This window comes from Erpetoichthys calabaricus, chromosome 7 (genome assembly GCF_900747795.2).
Source record: "Erpetoichthys calabaricus chromosome 7, fErpCal1.3, whole genome shotgun sequence".
Taxonomy (NCBI): Eukaryota; Metazoa; Chordata; class Cladistia; order Polypteriformes; family Polypteridae; genus Erpetoichthys; species Erpetoichthys calabaricus.
Window position 1 is genome coordinate 195,148,837 of NC_041400.2, and position 22,815 is coordinate 195,171,651.

Sequence of the window (22,815 nt, forward strand, 5' to 3'; positions counted from 1 at the left end):
GTAATCGCATCACATGGCCAGAGTGCTGTAACTGACGCTCCTTCACAATGCAGGTCATGTGCCTCATTCTGGACCCCGTGAGCAACACAAAGTCAAACCAGCGGCACCCAAGGACTCTCCAAAGAGACACACATGAAGGAGTCCAGTCTTCATCTCAGGTCACTGATAGCATCCATGTCTCACAAACAGGGAGCACCAGGACTCTAAAGACTTGGACCTTCATCCTTTTGCTGATATCAGGAGCGCCACACACCCCTTTATGACCTCATGACCCCTTATGCTCTCCCAATCCATCTACTGGCTTCATAGGAAGAGTCACATGAATGTCACTGCTGAGGTAAGTAAACCTCTCGATGACGAGGTCAACACTCTCTTCACAGACAGACACACTGCTGATGGCCGTGCCCAAGGTTGTCTCTGTTTGGACAATCGTACACAATTCACCAAGAGGGCCAAACCCTCACCCTAGCGAAGACACTAAGGGCTCGTTTATACTTCACGCTCAGAACGCGCACGTATCATGGCTGCCACGCGTTCCCAGCGTTCATTTGACGTGTCCTCTGAGCAGGTCCTCAGAAATGAATGCGACGTGTGCGAGTTGCAATACCGGCAAAAAGTCGGGGGGGGGAGCGCAGTGTGATAAAAGTTGGAATGTGACGTCAACGTCTCTGTTTACTATCAGTACATGTGACAGAAAGTCACTCTGAGGATCCTATGGGATCAGTGTGTGCGCTTCAATGTTCGATGAATGGTTCGATGTGGTGAAGCAAAATGCCGACATACAAATGCATTAAAGTCGGGGGGCGTTAAAAAAATAGTCGGGGGCGCAGTGTGATAAAAGTCGAAACGTGACGTCAGCGTCTCTGGTTACTATCAGTACATGTGACAGAAAGCCGCTATGCGGATCCTACGAGATCGGTGTGCGCGCTTCGATGTTTGATGAATGGTTCGATGTAGTGAAGCAAAATGCCGACATACAGATACATTTGTGGTACTTTTATATTCAAGCGTCGCATATTCCCCATCGTAATGACACGATACGTTTTAAAAGTCTCACATGCCATCTTTAGTGCCGTCTTTTTTTTCTGGGGCTTCCTCCTGACCTGACAAGAGTGGCAAACAGCAATAGATCACCACACTGAACACATTAAATGTATGATATTCCAGCACTCTGCACATTTAGAATCCTTAGATTTATACTTAATGTCACTTTCATGATGAAATGTATTAAAGTATGGATGTGACATTTTACAGATAAATCGTTAATTTCGTTTAAATAATGAATACTGTTAATAATGACACACATGGGGGTGACACAGTGGCAGAGCGTTAGCGCTGCTGTCTTGCAGGGAGTCACGTCGCTGATATTCCCTGCCTGGAGTTCTCATGTTTTCCTGCTGGGTGTCCACACTGTGCTCCAGTTTCCTTCCAAAGAGATGCAGATTTGGTGTACAGTAAGTAAAATGACACCAGCGTGTATGTGTGTGCTTGTATTTGCTTTGCGATGAGCCAATGCCCCCGTCTAGGGATTGTTTCTTACTCGTGCACAATGCTTGCTGGAATGGACACATCCCTGGATTGATGGATTTAATCATTAAACATCCTTTTCAGAGATATTCCGGTAAGATGTCATTGGAATTTAATGGCTCTTCTAGGCAATTCACAACGCAGTGAAGCTGAACCCGTTCTCACCGTGATGATATCTCACACTGCCACCTGCTGGATTCCTCCAGATTTAAAGTACGCGCACAGATATAAACAGTACAACACTTGTGTAGCAGGAGCGCCCCCTAGAGCATGCGTCGTGTCGCGTGAAGTATAAACCCGGCCTAAGGGCCCGTTTATATATGTGGTTTCAAAACTTTGATATCCTGAGTTTGAAATTTGATATCGGACTTACACAATTTGATATCACGCTTTAAAAATTCGATATCAAGCTTTTGAAATTTGATATCAACATTTTAAAATTTGATATTGTCCATCCATCTGTTTTCCAACCCGCTGAATCCAAACACAGGGTCACAGGGGTCTGCTGGAGCCAATCCCTGCCAACACAGGGCACAAGGCAGGAACCAATCCCAGGCAGGGTGCCAACCCACTGCAGGACACACACACACACACACACACTAGGGCCAATTTAGAATCATATTGTGCTTTTCAAAATTGATATCATATTTTTGAAATTTTATATCGCACTTTTGAAATTTGATATGACAGTTGAAATGCAAATATATATGAATTTTAAACTCTTACACCATATTTTGTCATTTTGATATCACATCTATAACATTTAATATCGTGCTTTTGAAATTTGTTATCTAACTTTTGAAATTTGTTATCTAGCTTTTGAAATTTGATATCGAACTTTTGAAATTTGTTATCATGCTTTTGAAATTTGATATCAAGTTTTTAAAAATGGATCAAATTTCAAATGCTCAATATCAAATTTCAGAAGCTCGATGTCAAATTTCATAAAAAGACAAATGGATTAAATGTAAAAGTGATCTGCCATACTATGGAAGCTTGTGTGTGATATCAAATTTTTTAAAATCGATATCAAATTTCAGCAACTTGATATCAAATTTCAAACGCTTGATATCAAATTTAAAAGCAAGGATATCAACACTGTAACTGCTGATATCATGTAAAACAGATTAAATGTTAAAACGGCCTGCCATACAGAACGCGTACAGCGCACACGTCACGACTGCCACGAGTCCCCTGAGTCGGTCCTCAGAAATATCTACAGGTGCATCTCAATAAATTACAATATCATCGAAAACGAAAAGTTCATTTACAGTAGAGTCCCGCTAATCCGAACTAATTGGGACCGAACCCTGTTCGGATTAACGAAAATTCGGATTAGGCAGAGTTTTGTCATATAATGCCATATATTGACTTTATGAGGCGTATTAAGCGTCTGATGTGTCAAGAATTAAAGGTAAGAAATTACGTATTCTAGTACACTGCAATTTAAACTGCACTGTAGTGTGACTGTGATCGGAGGTAAAATCGATATGACGGGCGGTAGGTGAGTAGTAGCGGAAGGGCAGTGACCTAGACGCCCCGCCTAGTCCTACGCATTCCTCTTGATTTCCGTTCCCAAACTATGAGTCACTGAGTCAGTGTGCCACCTGCTACTGCTGAGTGATGTGTTTTGTGCAATGTTATTGTTCGTGTGCGCGCACTTGCCCTGTGTTTTGTGAGTCCTTGTGAGTGGTGTGTAGTGTGGTTTCTTTACATTCTGTGCTTGTCCCTGCTGTTAATCATCATGGCAAGCAAACGTAAACATAAGTCGTGTACATTAAAAGAAAAACTGGAAGTGTTGAAAAGACTTCACAAAGGTGAAAGTGCCACTCAGTTATCGAAGGAATTTGATGTCGGGAAAGCAACAATTTCCGATTGGAAAAAGAACAGAGGTAAAATTGAGCAGTTTTGCACTACCACAAGTGAAAAAACGATTGAAAAACGTAGCAAGACGACAGTGTCTTCTTATGAAAAATTGGACGAAGCACTTTTCTTATGGTTTACACAAGAAAGACAGAAAGGAATCCCTATCACTGGCCCTCTAATTCAAGAAAAGGTGCTTCAATTGAACAAGCTCATGGACGGTGACGTATCATTTACGGCTAGTTGTGGTTTCTTAGACCGATGGAAGAAAAGACACGGAATCAGGCAGCTTACAATAACTGGGGAGAAATTGTCAGCGGACAACGAAGCAGCTGTTGAATACCTTGAGGAGTTCAAATGCATCATTTCTTCCTACTCGCCCCAGCAAGTTTACAACGCAGATGAGACAGGACTTAACTTTAAAGCATTGCCTACCAAAAGTCTTGCATCACAAGAGGAACGATCTGCACCAGGGTTTAAAATGGATAAACAGCGCCTAACTGTGTTGGCCTGCAGCAATGCTTCTGCCACAAATAAGTTTCCACTGATGGTTATCGGCAAATCGGCAAAACCACGCTGTTTTAAGAACATGAACATGAACTCTCTCCCTGTTTTTTACAGAAATCAAAAGAAAGCTTGGATGGATCGTGCCTTGTTCAAAGAATGGTTTGACAAGCAATTTGTGCAAAAAGTAAAGGCGTTTAACAAAGAAAATGGATTGCCTCCTCGTGCTTTATTACTTATAGACAATGCTCCGTCACATCCAGAAGAAATGCAACTTGTTTGCGATGATATCAAGGCTATTCTTCTCCCACCAAATGTCACATCAATTTTGCAGCCAATGGACCAAGGGGTTTTGCAGGCTTTGAAACAGAATTATAGAAAAATGCTTCTTCGTAGCCTACTTGAAGATAATGAAGAGCTAACAATTTTGGATAAACTCATGAAAATGAACATCAAAGATGTTATTTACTGGGTTGCTGAAGCTTGGGAAAACACATGCAAGGAATCCTTACAGAAGTCTTGGAAAAATCTCTGGCCTGAGCTAGAGTTTGTCCAAACAGTTTTCCCCCCCGACAAAAGAAAATTGCGAACTTCTTCAATTGGTGAAAGAATGCCAGGTTGTGAAAATGCAGAAGAAGAGTGCGTGGAAGAGTGGACGGCCGTTGACGACTGTGGCCATGAAGAATACACAGATGAGGACATTGTGGCAGCTGTGCAGGGAACGTCAGCTGATCTCGACGCAGACGACAGTGAGGAGGAAGGGGACGCGCCGACTGATGTTGTTCCACACACTGCCGCAGCCAGTGCCCTTGATCTCGCTTTGCGCTACGTTGAGCAACACGCCGATGCAACCCCAACAGATGTTATGTTTATGCGGCGTTGGCGAAACATTGCTTCTTCAAGCCGTTTTAGTTTGTTGCGTCAGAAGGAGATCACTGACTTTATCTCTTAGATAATGGTTTGCTTTTTACGTTTTGTGTAAATGCTGTACAGAACATGGATTCTACATATGTGAGTAAATTCGAACTTGTTTCAATTTTAAGTAAGGCTGTATTTTGGATTTTTAGTTAGACAGCGAAATTGAAAAATTACAAGTTTCTTAAATGTACATTAAACGTACGACATAACTTGAAAAAACTTGTTTTCTTTACTTTTTTTTTCCCTAGTCCTGTTCGGATTAGGCGGATTTTCGGGGTTCGGATTAGCGGGACTCTACTGTATTTCAATAAATAAAATGACTTTTTGGGTTTTCATTACCTGTAAAGCCATAATCAGCAAAATGAAAAGAAATAAACACTCGAAATATCACTCTGTGTGTAATGAATCTATATAATATACGAGTTTCAATTTTTTTAATTGAATTACTGAAATAAATTAACTTTTCGATGATATTCTAATTTGTTGGGTTGCACCTGTACATGCGACAGAAAGCCGCTCTGAGGATCGATGTGTGCGCTTCGATGTCTGATGAATGCTTCGCTGTGGTGAAGCAAAATGCCGACATACAAATGCATTCGTGGTGCTTTTATGGTCAAGCGTCGCATATTCCTCATCGTGATGACGCGATACATTTTAAAAGTCTCACCTACCATCTTCTGTGCTGTCTTATTTCGGGATGTATGGCGGCGTATTTGAGCCACAGAGAAGCAAATTAAGGACACGGTGATAAAGTGTATTTTTGTGATTAAAGTGGAAATGTCGGCTTTAATCTCGAAATGTCCACTTTAACATCGTAGTTTATCATTAAAGCAGCCCGTCATAAACGTCATCTTCAAACCGACCCAGTTGTTATCGCTACAACCTTCGGGGTCTTCCTCCTGAGGTGACAGCAGCGATCGCCACACGGAGCACATTACATTTCTGATATTCCAGCTCTCTGCACAGTTAGGACTCGGTTATACTTCACGCTCAGAACGCGTACGCGCCCCACGTGTTCCCAGCGTTCATTTGACGCGTCCTCTGAGCAGGTCCTCAGAAATTAATGCGAGTTGCAGTACCAGCAAAAAAGTCAGGGGGCGCAGTGTGCTAAAAGTTGGAATGTGACGTCAGAGTCTCCCGTTTACTATCTACATGTGACAGAAAGCCGCTATGCGGATCCTACGAGATCGGTGTGCGCGCTTCGATGTTTGATGAATGCTTCAATGTGGTAAAGCAAAATGCCGACATACAGATGCATTCGTGGTGCTTTTATATTCAAGCGTCGCATATTTCCGATCGTAATGTCGCATTACATTTTAAAAGTCTTGGGATTAATAAAGTATCTATCTATCTTTCTATCTTCTGCGCCGTCTTTTTTTCTAGGGCTTCCTCTGGTACTGACAGCAGTGGCAAACAGCAATAGATCGCCACACAGAACACATTAAATGTATGATATTCCAACTCTCTGCACATTTAGAATCCTTAGATTTATACTTGATATCACTTTCATGATGAAATGCATTAAATTATGAATGTGACGTTCTACAGCTAAGTCGTTAACTTCATTTAAATAATGAATACTGATAAGGTACTTGTGTAATTATGATATTCCAACTCTCTGCACATTTAGAATCCTTAGATTTATACTTAATATCACTTTCATGATGAAATACATTAAAGTATGAATGTGACATTCTACAGCTAAATCCATCCATTTTCCAACCCGCTGAATCCGAACCCCGGGTCACGAGGGTCTGCTGGAGCCAATCCCAGCCAACACAGGGCGCAAGGCAGGAACCAATCCCAGGCAGGGCGCCAACCCACCGCAGCTACAGTTAAGTCGTTAACTTCATTTAAATTATGAATACTGATAAGTTACTTGTGTACTAAACGGACGGCATGACAAAGGAAAACAGAAGTCTTTTGACGAATTCATAACCAAGAATGGGAGTCTGGTGTACCCTGCCTGGAGTTTCCATGATTTCCTTTTCAGCAGTGGGCTCCATTTTCCTTCCAAACACAATAAGGTTTGGAGATTTTGGTGACGCTAAAATGACGCCAGTGTGTGTGCTTGTGTTCACCTTGCGATGAGCTGATCCCCCCCATCCGGGAATTTTGTTTCTGATTCGCGCACGATGCTTGCTGGAACGGGCGCATCTCCGGATTGATGGCTGTCATCATTAAACATCCACCCTTTTCAGAGATATTGTGGCGAGGTGTCCTCAGAATTTAATGAATGTTCCAGGCAATTCACAACACAGCGAAGCCGAACCTGTTCTCACCGTGATGACATCTCGGCACTGCTACCTGCTGGAATCCTTCCAGATTTACGTAAAGTACGCGCACGCAAGTATGCGTGGAGCATGCGTCGTGTCGCGTGAAGTATAAACTCGCACCGCGCTTGCGTAGCAGTTGAGTCGCATAAAGTATTCCGCTGGCCAGACACGGCAAAAAGTTTGTTCCCTAAGGACGTCAAAGGGCGATTTTATTATTTATTAGGGTGACATTCCACATTCAGCCCACATAAACCAATGTTGAGGACCCCCTTGGATGGCCCCTAAATCCCACACCACCCTCCTCCCCTCCAATCCTTCACCCCCTTTACAGGATGGTGAGCAGCAATTCCATTCCATTACAATGAGAGAGAGAGAGAGAGAAGGAAAGGAAAATAAAGAAACAACAACAAGAGCATGAAGCTCAGCAGAAGAGCCGAAGAGATCTCGCACTACCTTAATGAGCCGGCGTTTAATGAGCTGCTGATCAGCAGAAAGAAAGCCGTGATTGATTTTAGGGAAGACCATCTGAGCAGGCAGGCGAGGCAGAAGGTTGGATTTCAGAGATGAGAGAAGATGGAGAAGAAGAGCAAAAAACAAAAAAGAGGAAAGAAAAGATACAACAGATTAGAGGTCTACACCCGTCAAAAGAGAGGCGCCCCAACTGCAGGGAGGATCCGATTTTACTGTCCCAGAGGAGTTTGGTCAAGAACCTTTGGGCTTTGAGTTTTATGACAGTCCAGCAATTCCCAGACTCTCCTTCGCCAAATCTGAAAAGCCCGCTCTCTGTGTAATGAACAGAAAAACCCGCATCTCCCTGAAATCGGAGCGCTGCAGCGTTTTTTGTGTTTTAAACAGACCTTAGAACAGGCAGACGCGGACACCAGGAGAGTTTATATAATAAATGAAGTGAATTAAACCCAGACGTCCAACCACCTACTTCTACAATGGGGGATCACGATGGGCCTAAAGCCTTACCTGGCAGCGCTGGGCAAAAAAAAAAAAAAACAACAGGAGATACCCCTTGTCACAGGAGGCTGGGGGTCAGACCCAGCCGGGACGCCTGGAAGGACCGGGAGGTGGCTTATACGTCCCCCGGGCCACGAGGGGGCAACCGCCCTGGATGTTGAGGGGGAAAGGAGAAAGAAGGCTCAAGCCCACTGGGGCCCGTGGCCGCCTGCCAGGGGGGCACCCCAAACGTCAAGGAGCCCGGGAGATCGACACTTGCACCACACCTGGGAAGGTGAAGGAAGGACCTTCCAGGAACGCCCGGAGTGCTTCGGGGTGCAACACCGCAACACCAGGAAGTGCTGCCGGAAGAACATCATCAAGCACCTGGAGCACATCCGGGTGGGAATTAAAGGGGCCACCTCCCTACAATCAGGGAGCTGGAGTCGGGAGTGGGAGCAGGACGAAGCTCCCGTGAGGAGAGGAAAGGCGGCCCGCAGACATTTGAGAGGAAGGCCCGTGTTAAGGGTGTTTGGTGCGGGACCACTGTGTGCTGTGCGGGACGTTTGGTGTTCATTAAACGTGTGTTTTGCTGAAGTGCTGCTGCCTGTCGGTCTGTGCCGGGATTGCTTTCACACCCTGCATGGGGCGCCGGTCCAGAAACCCTTTCACTTCATGAAACATCAATCTTCCTACTACGCTCATCTAGTTCCAGGAGGGCTGCAGGTTTTCATTCTAAACCTTTCCTTAATTAGTGAGCCATTGTTGCTACCTTAGTTTTAATTGACGTGACTCGGAGCCCCTTAGTTGTTTCTTTGTCCTTAATGAGCAGCCAAACAATAATGGAGACCCAAAACATGACCAGCTCACCTGAAAATAAAGAGAGGTGAAGGGTCTCGGTCATGTTGGACCACCCAGGTCACCAAAATATCTGGACGGTGGTCTTAGAAAAAAACAGAAAATCAACAGTCTGCTGTGGATATTTAATAACACAGGGGTCCCCAACTCCAGTCCTGGAGGGCCGCAGTGGCTGCAGGTTTTCATTCTAACCATCTTCTTAATTAGTGACCTGTTTGTGCTGCTAATGAACTTCTTTGGAATTCGTTTTTTAAGATTTGCTCCCCTAATTTCTTCGTCATTCCTCTAAATTCCTTAGTGTCTGAAATGTGAAGTGAGAGGGCCGACTGAAGACCAACGAAGTCAGGGCCTCAAACTCCAACCAGCCGCTCAATCAGGCGCCGAGTCTCGTCGTTCATTAAACTCGTTCTTTGTTATCTGATGTTATCTGGGCTCACAGAGGGGCTTATAGCGGAGAAAGACAAACAAACGAATTACTTCACTGTTAGCTCGTGGACTTGTCTTACTCAACTGGAAGAGCCCACCTCTGTTAAGCCAGTGGGTAACTGGTGTTAAATATTATTTGAAATTGGAAAAAAAAATCAAATGCTCACTTAGAGGGTCTGTAAAAAACTTTTTTTAAAACCTGGCAGGATCTGATCAATAAGATTTTAGAATAAGCTTTTATATTGGGGAGAAGGACTCCTTTCTCTCTTTACTGCTCTCCAAAGTTTTACTCAGGCTGTTGGTCTTCCTCACTTTCTCATGGCTGGAGGTTGATTTCAATGGGCAGAGTGGTGGCTCTGAGGCTGGGGAAGGTTGCAGGTTCGATTCCCATAAACAACAGAAGTGACTCTACTCTGTTGGGCACTTGAGGGAAGCCCCTTAATCTGCAACTGCTCCGCCCTGGTTTGACGTTAATCTGCAAGGGAATACTTGGGGGTTGGTGGCAGGACTGGCACTCCAGCCACCATAAAAAAAAAACATCCCACTGTTCCAGAGTGGTGCTGAGGTGTCACCCGTGGCATGGCTGCACTCAAGTCCCAGTCCAGGTGGGTTTGCCATTGTGGTGGGTGTGGCAAGGCACTGTAATCAGCGTATGCTGCCAGCCCCTCTCCTCAATAAAAGATCAAAGTCTACAGCAGTTTTGGGCAATTTGAGGACTGAACCATCTAGTATGATGGATGGGGGTCACACACGAGTGCATGGGAGGCAGCTAAAGGGCTCAAATGAGGGTAATTCTACGCCAGACCAGGAGGTGGCGGAGTGCGCTAATTCTTTCCTCTTTTTCCACTGCTGACCAGTTATGGGAAATTCCACCAGGCCCTGATGATGTCACTTCCGGTTCTGCCTAACAAACCCCAACCCCTGATGACCTCACTTCCGGCGCTGATGATGTCACTTCCTCTGCTTTGCTTTAAAGCCACCATCTTTACCTCACCTAAGCAATTCAGTTTTAGACTCCAATCTGTACACAACTGTACTATCTATTTATCTGTTATATAGTGCCTTTCACATCTATCTATCTATCTATCTATCTTAGTGCCTTTCACATCTATCTATCATATAGTGCCTTTCACATCTATCTATCTATTGTGGCACCCAGACGGGGCTCATTCCTCCTCCAGAACGCGAGGGGGCGTCCACCCTGGTTGTATTGGGGGGCCACGGGTACAGGGCTTGGAAGCCCAACCCTGTAGGGGCCCGTGGTCATCACAAGGGGGCGTCCCCCTGCCTGAAGGACCCTGGACCCCAGTACTTCTGCCACACCAGGAAGTGCTGGGGGGAAGAAGAGAGGGAACACCCGGAATGCTTCCGGGAGGACAGCGGCATTTCCCGCTACACTGGGGCTCGTCCGATGGATTGCCGGTGCACACCTGGAACACATCCAGGTACAGATAAAAGGGGCCGCCTCCTTTTATTCGAGGCTGGAGTCGGGTGGAAAAAGGACAAGGTGATAGAAAGAGAGAAGGAGGCGGTCCGAAGAGGCAGAGTGGTTGGCCTGGACTTTGGGGAAGATTGGGGTTTGTGGCACAATAATTGTAAATAATAGTGTAAACAAACGTGTGTTGGGTGACATGAGCGTGTCTGCCTGTCTGTGTCCCAGCCAGTCTCCACACTATCTATCATATAGTGCCTTTCACATCTATCTATCTATCTACAGTGCATCCAGAAAGTATTCCCAGCGCTTCATCACTTTGTCCACATTTTGTTATGTTACAGCCTTATTCCAAAATGGTTTAAATTCATTTTTTTCCTCAGAATTCTACACACAACACCCCATAATGACAACGTGAAAAAAGTTTATTTGAGGTTTTTGCAAATTTATTAAAAATAAAAAAACTGAGAAATCCCATGTCCATAAGTATTCACAGCCTTTGCTCAATACTTTGTCGATGCACCTTTGGCAGCAATTCCAGCCTCAAGTCTTGTTGAATATGATGCCACAAGCTTGGCACACCTATCCTTGGCCAGTTTGGCCCATTCCTCTTTGCAGCACCTCTCAAGCTCCATCAGGTTGGATGGGAAGCGTCGGTGCTCAGCCATTTTAAGATCTCTCCAGAGATGTTCAATGGGATTCAAGTCTGGGCTCTGGCTGGGCCACTCAAGGACATTCACAGAGTTGTCCTGAAGCCACTCCTTTGATATCTTGGCTGTGTGCTTAGGGTCGTTGTCCTGCTGAAAGATGAATCGTCGCCCCAGTCTGAGGTCAAGAGCGCTCAGGAGCAGGTTTTCATCCAGGATGTCTCTGTACATTGCTGCAGTCATCTTTCCCTTTATCCTGACTAGTCTCCCAGTTCCCCACAGCATGATGATGCCACCACCATGCTTCACTGTAGGGATGGTATTGGCCTGGTGGTGAGCGGTGCCTGGTTTCCTCCAAACGTGACACCTGGCATTCACACCAAAGAGTTCAATCTTTGTCTCATCAGACCAGAGAATTTTCTTTCTCATGGTCTGAGAGTCCTTCAGGTGCCTTTTGGCAAACTCCAGGTGGGCTGCCATGTGCCTTTTACTAAGGAGTGGCTTCCGTCTGGCCACTCTACCATACAGGCCTGATTGGTGGATTGCTGCAGAGATGGTTGTCCTTCTGGAAGGTTCTCCTGTCTCCTCAGAGGACCTCTGGAGCTCTGACAGAGTGACCATCTTGGTCACCTCCCTGACTTAAGGCACTTCTCCTCCGATCGCTCAGTTTAGATAGCCGGCCAGCTCTATGAAGAGTCCTGGTGGTTTTGAACTTCTTCCACATACGGATGATGGAGGCCACTGTGCTCATTGAGACCTTCAAAGCAGCAGAAATTTTTCTGTAACCTTCCCCAGATTTGTGCCTGGAGACAATCCTGTCTCGGAGGTCTACAGACAATTCCTTTGACTTCATGCTTGGTTTGTTCTCTGACATGAACTGTCAACTGTGGGACCTTCTATAGACAGGTGTGTGCCTTTCCAAATCAGGTCCAGTCAACTGAATTTACCACAGGTGGACTCCAATGAAGCTGCAGAAACATCTCAAGGATGATCAGGGGAAACAGGAGGCACCTGAGCTCAATTTGGAGCTTCATGGCAAAGGCTGTGAATACTTATGGACATGGGATTTCTCAGTTTTTTTATTTTTAATAAATTTGCAAAAATCTCAAGTAAACTTTTTTCATGTTGTCATTATGGGGTGTTGTGTGTAGAATTCTGAGGAAAAAAATGAATTTAATCCATTTTGGAATAAGGCTGTGACATAACAAAATGTGGACAAAATGATGAAGCGCTGGGAATACTTTCCGGATGCACTGCATCTATCTATCTATCTATCATAGTGCCTTTCACATCTATCTATCTATTCAGTGATATAGTGCCTTTCCTATGTACTTATCCATCTATCTATATATCTTTTATAAACTGATATAGTGCCTTTCCTATCAATCTATAATATGTAAGAAAGATGCTATATCAATGTATCAATTGTCAGACATGGGAGGCAGCTAAAGGGCTCAAATGAGGGTAATTCCACACCAGACCAGCGGGTGGCGGAGTGTGCTAATCCTTTCTCTCTTTCCACTGCTGACCAGTTACAGGAAATTCCGCCTGGCCCTGATGATGTCACTTCTGGCGCCGATGATGTCACTTCCTCTGCTTTGCTTTAAAGCCACCATCTTTACTTCACCCAAGCAATTCTGTTTTGGACTCCAATCTGTACACAACTGTACTATATTCTTATTAACTTTTTGCAGCCGGGTTCAACTATACGGGAGGCTACCCCAAATCTTTTTGTGGCTCTTTTGTGATTCTTTGACAATGGATTTCATTGAAGTGTTCCTCTGTGTTAAAAAAAAAAAAAAAGCCAGACCATCAGGACGACCTAACAGGGACTTATTTTAAGTACATCACAGCCTATGGAGCAGGAATGGGGCTTTGGGAGGGGGGGGCTGTATTATATAATGCAGGAGACCCTACAGGAAAGTCCATGGTGGTTGTGACCGACTTGAGGAGTGAGCCATCAGGGACATTAGATGGATGTCACTGAGGTGTCCTTCAGAGCTGCAGGTCATAATATAATGAGGAAAGAGAAGCCACTGGGATCTCTGCACTGGTTTAGATAAGTGGACCACGGAGGGGGTCTCACACATTACATGCATCTGACTGAAGTTTTCTCCAGTGTTTTGAGGATTTTTATTATTCATGAATCACTAAGTACATCAGATGGACGTCACTGAAGCATCTCGCATGATGTTATGTCAAACCTTCAGCGTGGCCCATCATGAACAGAGGCTTCTTTTAGGTGGACCACAGCCTGTGTGGCACATGAGTGGGCCTGTGGGGACTCTAAATAAGGTTAACCTCTGAATAAAGACATGGAAGCCACTGGAGCTCCAAGGGAAGTCCACAGCAGTTCTGGCCAATTTGAGTAAGGAGCCATTAAGGACATTACATAAAAAAAATTAATGAGACTGGCACAGGTACGAAACATTAGAATGAGACTGGCAAGTGGCATTAACATTGAATACAGCTAGACGAATCTGTGCCAACTTGTTAAGGATGAACTTGGCATGGTGGCAAAACTATTACAACTCCCAACAATAAGATGAGCCTGGCAGGACAACTGGAGGAATCTGTGCCAACTAGTTAAGGGCCAGGCCAGCATGGGAAGGCACAGTATTGCAACTCAAAATAAGGATGAGGATGGAATGAGGACCACCGATTTACACTTCAAACATGAGGATGAGGCTGGCATGGGAGAATTTAGAGGGAATAATTTGTAATTTTGAGGAAACCATGTGTGCCCACTTTTAACGGATGAAGGGATCAGGCTATTATACTTTAAACATAAAGATGAGCCTGGGATTACAGCTCAAAGATGAAGATGAGCTGGCAATGAGTGATTAATAGTGAATAAAGCTGGAAGAATCCATGCCAACTACTTAAAGATTAGACTGGCATGGAGGCAATAATATTAGGACTTAAAATTAAGATTAGGGTGGCATGGGGGATTTAGAATGAGTAACACTTGAAGAATCTGTGCCCATTTGTTACAGATGAAGATGGCAGGGGGTCACCCTATTACTCTTTAACCATTAAGATGAGGGTGGCATTACAGCTCAAAGATGAAGATGAGCTGGCAACAAGTGATTAATATTAAATAAAGCTGGAAGAATCCATGCCAACTACTTAAAGATTAGACTGGCATGGAGGCCATAATATTACAACTCAAAATTAAGATTAGGCTGGCATTGGAGGCCACACTATCACATTTCAAATACTAGCATTGATACTAGTGACACTAGAAATATCTGTGCCCACTTGTTAGAGATGAAGCTGCCATGGGGTCACCCGATTACTGTTTAACTATTAAAATGAGGCTGGCATTACAGCTCAAAGATGAAGATGAGCTGGCAATGAGTGATTAATAGTGAATAAAGCTGGAAGAATCCATGCCAACTACTTAAAGATCAGACTGGCATGGAGGCCACAATATTACAATTCAAAATTAAGACTAGACTGGCATTGAGAGCCACAAAATCAAATTTCAAATACCAGAATTAGACTGGCATGGGGGAATTTAGAGTGTGTGAGACTAGAAATATCTGTGCACACTTGTTAAAGATGAAGCTGGCATGGAGTCACCCTATAACTCTTTAATCATTAAGATGAGGCTGGCATTACAGCTCCAAGATGAAGATGAGTCTGGCAATGGGTGATTTAATAATGAATAAAGCTGGAGGAATCCATGCCAACTACTTAAAGATGAGGCTGACATGGGGACCATAATATTACGACTTAAAATTAAGATTAGGCTGGCATGGGGGAATTTAGAATGAGTAACGCTGGAAAAATCTTTGCCCACTTGTTAGAGATGAAGCTGGCATGGGGTCACCCTATTACTCTTTAACTATTAAGATGAGGCTGGCATTACAGCTCAAAGATGAAGATGAGGTCGGCAATGGATGATTAATACTGAATAAAGCTGGAAGAATCCATGCCAACTACTTAAAGATGAGGGTGACATGGGGGCATTTAGAGTGATCATGGCTGGAAGAATCTGTGCCAATTCATTAAGGATGAACCTGTCATGGGGGCACAAAATTAAAACTGAAAATTAAAATGAAGCTGACATGGGGGTCAAACTATAAAAAATCAAAAATGACAATGAGGTTGGCAGTGGGGATTGAGAGTAAATGAAGGTTTACGGATTACTTTTTTAAGGATGAGGCTGGCATGAGGGGGCCACAACACTGCAACCTGAAAAATTAGGAGGAGACGGGCATAGGGGTCAAAACTATTAAAACTTCATCATTAGGATGAGACTGGCATGGGGGTATTTAGAGTGAACATGGCTGGAAGAATCAGTGGCAACTTTCGCATGGGGGGCACAGTATCAAAACATTAGGATGAGACTGGCATGGGGCTAAAGTATGAAAACTGATACACTGAAATATGGCCTGGTATGGCAGGGTTTAAATAAGTAAAGTTTTTAGGAAAGTGGCTGATGTTGGGATTACAATTAATACAATTCAAAACATATGACGAGGCTGGCATGAGGGCCAAATTATTACAAATTCAATGTAAGGATGACTGGCATGGTTTTATTTAGAGTGAATACAACTGGACGAATCCATGCCATCTTGATAACAATGAGTCACTCATGGGGGCCATGATATTGCAACTCACACATTAGGATGAGGGTGTAGAGTGAGCAAAGCTGGAAGAATGTGTGCCCACTTGTTAGGGGTGAGGCTGGCATTGGGATTATAATAATACAACTCAAAACTATGGTGAGGCTGGCATGGGTGCCAAGGTATACAACTTCAATATAAGGATGACTAACATGGGAGCATTTGGAGTGAACACAGCTGAAAGAATCTGTGGCAGTTAGCGATGAATTTGTTATTGGGGGGCACAATGTCACATCTTAAACCTTAGGATGAGGTTGGCATGGGGCTAAACTGTAACAACTGAAAAATTAAGATGAGGTTGGCCAAGGGAGGTTTTAAATAAGTTAGAAGAATCTGTGCCCATTTGTTAGGAATGTAGCTGGTATTAGGATCACAGTCAAAAAAGGCTGGCATGGGGGCAAAACTATTATAACTTCTACATGGATAGCTGGCACTGGAGTAAATACAATGAGGAGAAACTGTGGCCACTTGTTAAGGATGAGGCTGGCATGGGTCCACAACATTGCAATTTTACAGATATTACAATTCAAATGTTAGGGTAAAGGTTGTGTGGGGGCATCTATAGTGAATCCAGCCGGAAGAATCAATGCCAACTTAAGGATAAAGTTAGCACGTTTGCCACAATATCACATCTCAAACACTGGGATGAGGCTGGCATGGGGACCAATCTATAAGAACTCAATAATTAAGATGAAGCTGGCTATGGGAGATTTAAAAGGAGTAAAACCTGAAATAACCTGTGCCCACTTGTTGGGGAAGTGACTGGCATGGGGACCACAATAATACAACTCAAAAAGTATGATAGGGCTGGCACGAGGGCCCCACGATCCCAACTTTAAAATGTTGTCCAGTATTGTGGAACAAAGTGACAGCCCTTGAAGTTCTTGAAGCCTTGGCATGAGGGAAGCAGAAATTCCAGAGCCCCCTTGGCCCGAGTGGTCTGCTCTCCTCAGACTTTCGCTAATGTATGTAAGGTGGCGTCTGCCAGAGGCCTGCGGCGTCGTGATATTGTATTACACGTATGGAATTTCTCTCCTGACATTCTTTGGATATCTGAAGCCTTTTCAGCCGGGCTCTCCTAACCCAACTGGACGCCTTTCAAACTCTACTGGTGCCCGTGTCGCCAAGCTGCTTAATGTTACCCACAAACCTTGACAGTCAGGATCTGATTACTGTGTAAAGCCGCCAAAGAAGGGAAGCCTGGAGGTCCCTGGGAATACAACACAACAACAAAAATGCAAAACACGGTCCACTCCTTGGCATGCACACGCTTCACAGGAACGGGGGGCACACATGGAAGACGAATCAAAGCGTCAGCTGCAGCCACATGCAGGGATGAGTTAAACGCAGGAGCGGGCGTGGGCACCATCCACACGACGGCATGCATCGGCGAGAGCAGGAAAACAAGGAGGACAGCAAGAGGTTATCTGACATCAAAGATCGAGTGTGTCAAACATGCATTGTCTATACCTACCGGGCAGAGCGCTGGGCAGACAGGAACTCGGGTTCGATAAGAGGATGAGGCGCCATGCAGTCACAGTTCATCCAAAGTGAATTACAAATCACAGGTGCATGAAGGCAACCGCTGGAGAGGCCTGGATGGACGCACTGGCAGGTCATGGGACTCGTGTTGGAGTCCGTCACAACAGTTGGGCAAGTTGTCACGTTTTGGCCCCAGCAAAAGTTTAGCTTCTCTTCCATTAACGTTTTTGTTGTTTTTGAAATGCATATTGTTATTATTCATAGTTTAGTTTTCTTATTGAATAATTTAAGTTAGTGTTCTGTGTGTTATGGTCAAACACACACACACACATCGCTATTGTTTAAAGGGCTTCTTTTGTAACCTCTTTAATGGCTCGGGCTCTGTGACCGTCCAGTCTTCACAGGCTCACTTTAATTTCTGCTCAGTGCTCAGGACATTTGGCATCTCTCTTCCTTCCCAACCTCCAGGGCAGAGCTGTGGGGATCTTGGGGGGCCCAGATTCCCCATCTAGAAACCAAGCCTCCCAAAACACTTTTATGTGAGATACAAAACTTCAATAGATGGCACATCACAAACAGTAACACCAACTTTACAAATCCCATACCAAATTGAATATGACCAAGACATATACATTGCATTTGTCATTCCAACCGATGGCACAACACAACCCTTTGTAGTAATAAAATGCTGTGCATTTGTCATTCCAACAAATGGCACATCACAAACAGTAACACTGCCTTTACAAACCCCATACCAAATTGAATATGACCAAGACATATACATTGCATTTGTCATTCCAACCGATGGCACAACACAACCCTTTGTAGTAATAAAATGCTGTGCATTTGTCATTTCAACAGATGGCACAAATCGGAAATATGTAACACTGCCTTTACAAAACCCATACCAAATTGATATGACCAAGAAAGATGCATTGCATTTGTCATTCCAACAGATAGCGCAACACCCAAAACTTATTAGTAATAAAATGCATTGCATAGGTCATTCCAACAGATGGCGCAACACAACTTTGTTGTAATAACATGCATTGCAGATAGCGGATCACAAATTTTTGAAGTAGTAAAATGTATTTTGGAGTGAAAAATACAATGCATGTGTCTCTGATACATGTCATTTGGTCTGGGATTTGTAAAATCAGTGTTAATTTTGGTGATGTCCCATCTGCTGGAATGACAAATGCAATGCACATCTCTGTTAACTGCTGTTTGATATGGGATCCGTTAAAGTAGTGTTAATGTTTCTGATGCACCATCTGTTGGAATGAAAAACACAGCATACAGTATATGTCTCTATTATCCACCATTTGGTATGGCGTTCATTAAAGGAGTGTTAATTTTTGTGATGTGCCACCTGTTGGAATGACAAATAAATGCCTTTTATTACTATAACTGCTTGTGATGCGCCATCTGTTGGAATGACAAATGCAATGACTTTTATTACTACAAATGTTTGTGATGTGCCATCTGCTGGAATGACAGAGACACGCCAACTGTTTATTAAAGAAGATTACTGACATTGCTGAAGGCAAGACTGACAATCAGTTAACCAAAGTTAAATCTCTTCCCACTCCTACAGCTGCAAACTCAGTCCAGCACTCTGAGCCTTAATCCACCAAAAGACCCTAAACACAAATAAATGGCCTTGGCATTAATTAGCAGGGACTTGAAATCAAGGGTCCGCTTCCAGAGATCAAAGGCCAATCAGCTGCCTCGCTTCTCGCATATTCATATACGCTGACTCATCCTTGAGCCCACCCCCTTCCACCATTACACTGTCCACTAGACCTCAGCATCCAAAGAATGAAGCAGGGTAATGGCCTTCGCTCATTAGCGAGATGTGTGCCGCCTGCGTCTGAAAAAGACATCGAGTGAAGCCATTCACTTGGCTGTGGTGAATTTAACTGAAAGTGCATGCCGGCTCAGAGACAAAGGCCTGCTTTTTATTTCAGATGAGGGGCCGGGACAAAGCTGCCGTCCAGCCTCCCGAACGTCTGCGGTTTTTTTTTTAACTGGCAATTTGGCCACCACAGTGATGCTGTTAGAAAACAGTTATTTCACGCAGGGCTTTAATAACCGTCCAGCGCATTCCAGCTGCCACATGTCTTTAACACTCGATTCAAGTGCTCGGGTTTAGCACACCGGTTGAGGGCTGATGTCACACGCTGCTTCCAGAGAGACCCCGGGGGTGTAACTCCTGAGCCTGTGACCCCCTGCCTGAGCCTCACGTGTTCTCCCACATGTCTGCATACGTTTACATCCCAAACACGTGCAGGTTATGCCACCTGATAGACTGGCATCCCATTGTGGATTGGTTTGTGTGCCACCCCATGATATTTGCAGAACCAGAATTCTTCTCCCTCTGACCCTGAAAATTGATGGAGAGGTGGGGGGCTTCCCAAGACTGCAGCCACTAAAGCACTTTTTATTAATAATGCCAAAAAGCTGACCGTCATGTGAGCCTGTCCGCCCACTGGCACTCTCTCAGTGCAGACCCCATGAGTCAGCCAAGCTGCGGTCACAAGGCTTTACCTCTGCCGAGTTTGGGCCCCTTCTGATGTTCAGCAAACTCCACCGGCAAAGACAAGGAGCTTTCTTTAATGTGAACCACATGGGCACCCCGCAGAATTTCACTGTATCACCTGAGCCAGCGTCACACCCCTTAACAGGGATTACTGGAAGGTACTGAAGGCGCAGGGAAGATCAAAAAAGCTCAGGACATCGTGACATCAGCAGTGGCTCCTAAGGAGTAGTGGTAGGCATCTCCTCGCACCCACCGAGATGAAGTGATGGAGGCTGCCACCGCTCAGGAAGACCACACACACCTGCCAGCCTGGGCCTTTCCTATCTATATATTATATAGTGCATTTCTTATCTATCAATCATATAGCACCTTTCATATCTATATATCATACAGCGCCGTTCATATCTATCTATCTATCTATCATATAGCGCCATTTAATCTATTATATTGTGCCTTTCATATCTATATATCATATAGCGCCTTTCATATCTATTATATAATGCCTTTCCTATCAATCATATAGCGCCTTTCATATCTATCTATCATATAATGCCTTTCCTATCTATCAATCATATAGCACCTTTCATATATATCTATCATATAGCGCCTTTCATATCTATCTATCTATCATATAGCACCTTTTTATCTATCTATTATATTGTGCCTTTCATATCTATATATCATATAGTGCCTTTCATATCTATCTATCTATCATATAATGCCTTTCCTATCTATCAATCATATAGCACCTTTCATATCTATATATCATATAATGCCTTTCCTATCTATCTATCTATCTATCTATCATATAGCGCCTTTCATATCTATCTATCATATAATGCCTTTCCTATCTATCTATCAATCATATAGCGCCTTTCATATCTATATATCATATAGCGCCTTTTTATCTATCTATTATATTGTGCCTTTCATATCTATATATCATATAGTGCCTTTCATATCTATCGATCTATCATATAATGCCTTTCCTATCTATCAATCATATAGCGCCTTTCATATCTATATATCATATAGCGCCTTTTTATCTATGTATTATATTGTGCCTTTCATATCTATGGATCTATCATATAATGCCTTTCCTATCTATCAATCATATAGCGCCTTTCATATCTATATATCATATAGCGCCTTTTTATCTATCTATTATATTGTGCCTTTCATATCTATATATCATATAGTGCCTTTCATATCTATCGATCTATCATATAATGCCTTTCCTATCTATCAATCATATAGCGCCTTTCATATCTATATATCATATAGCGCCTTTCATATCTATCTATTATGTAGTGCATTTCTTATCTATCATATAGTGCCTTACATATCTATCAATCATAGAGCGCCTTTCATATCTATATATCATATAGTGCCTTTCATATCTATCATATAATGCCTTTCCTATCTATCAATCATATAGCGCCTTTCATATCTATCTATCATATAGTGTCTTTCATATCTATCTATCTATCTATCTATCTATCATATAGTGCCTTTTTATCTATTATATAGTGCCTTTCATATCTATCTATCATATAATGCATTTCCTATCTATCTATCTATCTATCTATCTATCTATCTATCTATCTATCTATCTATCTATCATATAGTGCCTTTTTATCTATCTATTATATAGTGCCTTTCATATCTATCTATCATATAGCGCCTTTCTATCTATCTATCATATAATGCCTTTCCTATCTATCTATCTATCTATCTATCTATCTATCTATCTATCTATCTATCTATCTATCTATCTATCTATCTATCTATTATATAGTGCCTTTCTATCTATCTATCTATCTATCTATCATATAATGCCTTTCCTATCTATCTATCTATCTATCTATCTATCTATCTATCTATCTATCTATCTATCTATCGCCACCTGACCATAACACATATGAGCTTGCTGACCGTCCCATTGGCCGTTACTATGGAGATGTCCCACCCACAGTATGACAGCCTCAGCTCTTCTTTCGCGTCTGTGAGAATTTGTGTCCATTCATCCAGAAGAGCGTTTGTGAGGTCAGGTGCCGATGTTGGTTGAGAAGTCCTTCCTGGCTCAATAATTCATCCCAAAGGTGTCCAGTAGGGTTGAGGTCAGGGATCTGTGCAGGCCACTCGAGACCCCAGGGACACAGTCATGCTGGGACACAAAAGGCCCTTCACAAACCGAAGCGCACACACAGATTTCTCAAATGTCTTTGTCTGCTGTGGCCTTCACTGGAACCAAGGGGTGCAGCCCAAACCCTGCCATGTCGTCTAGGGCACAATGAAGGTGGGGTTCCTCCTGGTGTCCACCAAGCCAGGCTGGCCCATCAGACTAGCAGTTAGTGAAGTGTGATTCATCAATCCAGAGAACTCATTTCCACTGCTGCAGAGTCCAAATAGTTTTGGCTCAGATGATCTGACACAGAGAAGATGAGCAGGTGGCACGTGGAGATGCAAGGGGGTGACCGTCCATTGTTCAGACTGTCAGGATCAGAAATAGAAAGCGGAAGAAGCTCCTTTTGAAGGCTCACTCGCTCGCTTCTATTGTCGCTGACGTTTCCTGAGTCAGCCAGCCTAATGACAAGGGTTCCGTTTGTTTTTCCGCCACATAATAAGCAGGGACGGTTCTAACAGGCGGCTGGTGTGAAAACGTCGAGTGTCCACATTTCCCGAAATACCCGAACTCACAGAGGATGAGAGGAGTACGACATCTGCGGTTTTTTCCTCGTGCCAAGCCGGTTGGTTCGGA

The 22,815-nt window shown here is 43.7% G+C and overlaps 1 protein-coding gene across 1 annotated transcript in view; it reads right to left on the reverse strand.

The window, feature by feature from the left end:
* The window catches only part of LOC114655183 (collagen alpha-1(XXV) chain-like), a 77,412-nt gene that overhangs the window by 33,548 nt on the left and 21,049 nt on the right, over positions 1-22,815 (reverse strand). Inside the window, exon 4 of the mRNA XM_051929486.1 lies at positions 17,181-17,240. Within this exon, the coding sequence (XP_051785446.1) occupies positions 17,181-17,240 (60 nt within the window). The remainder of the gene's footprint in view (positions 1-17,180; positions 17,241-22,815) is intronic.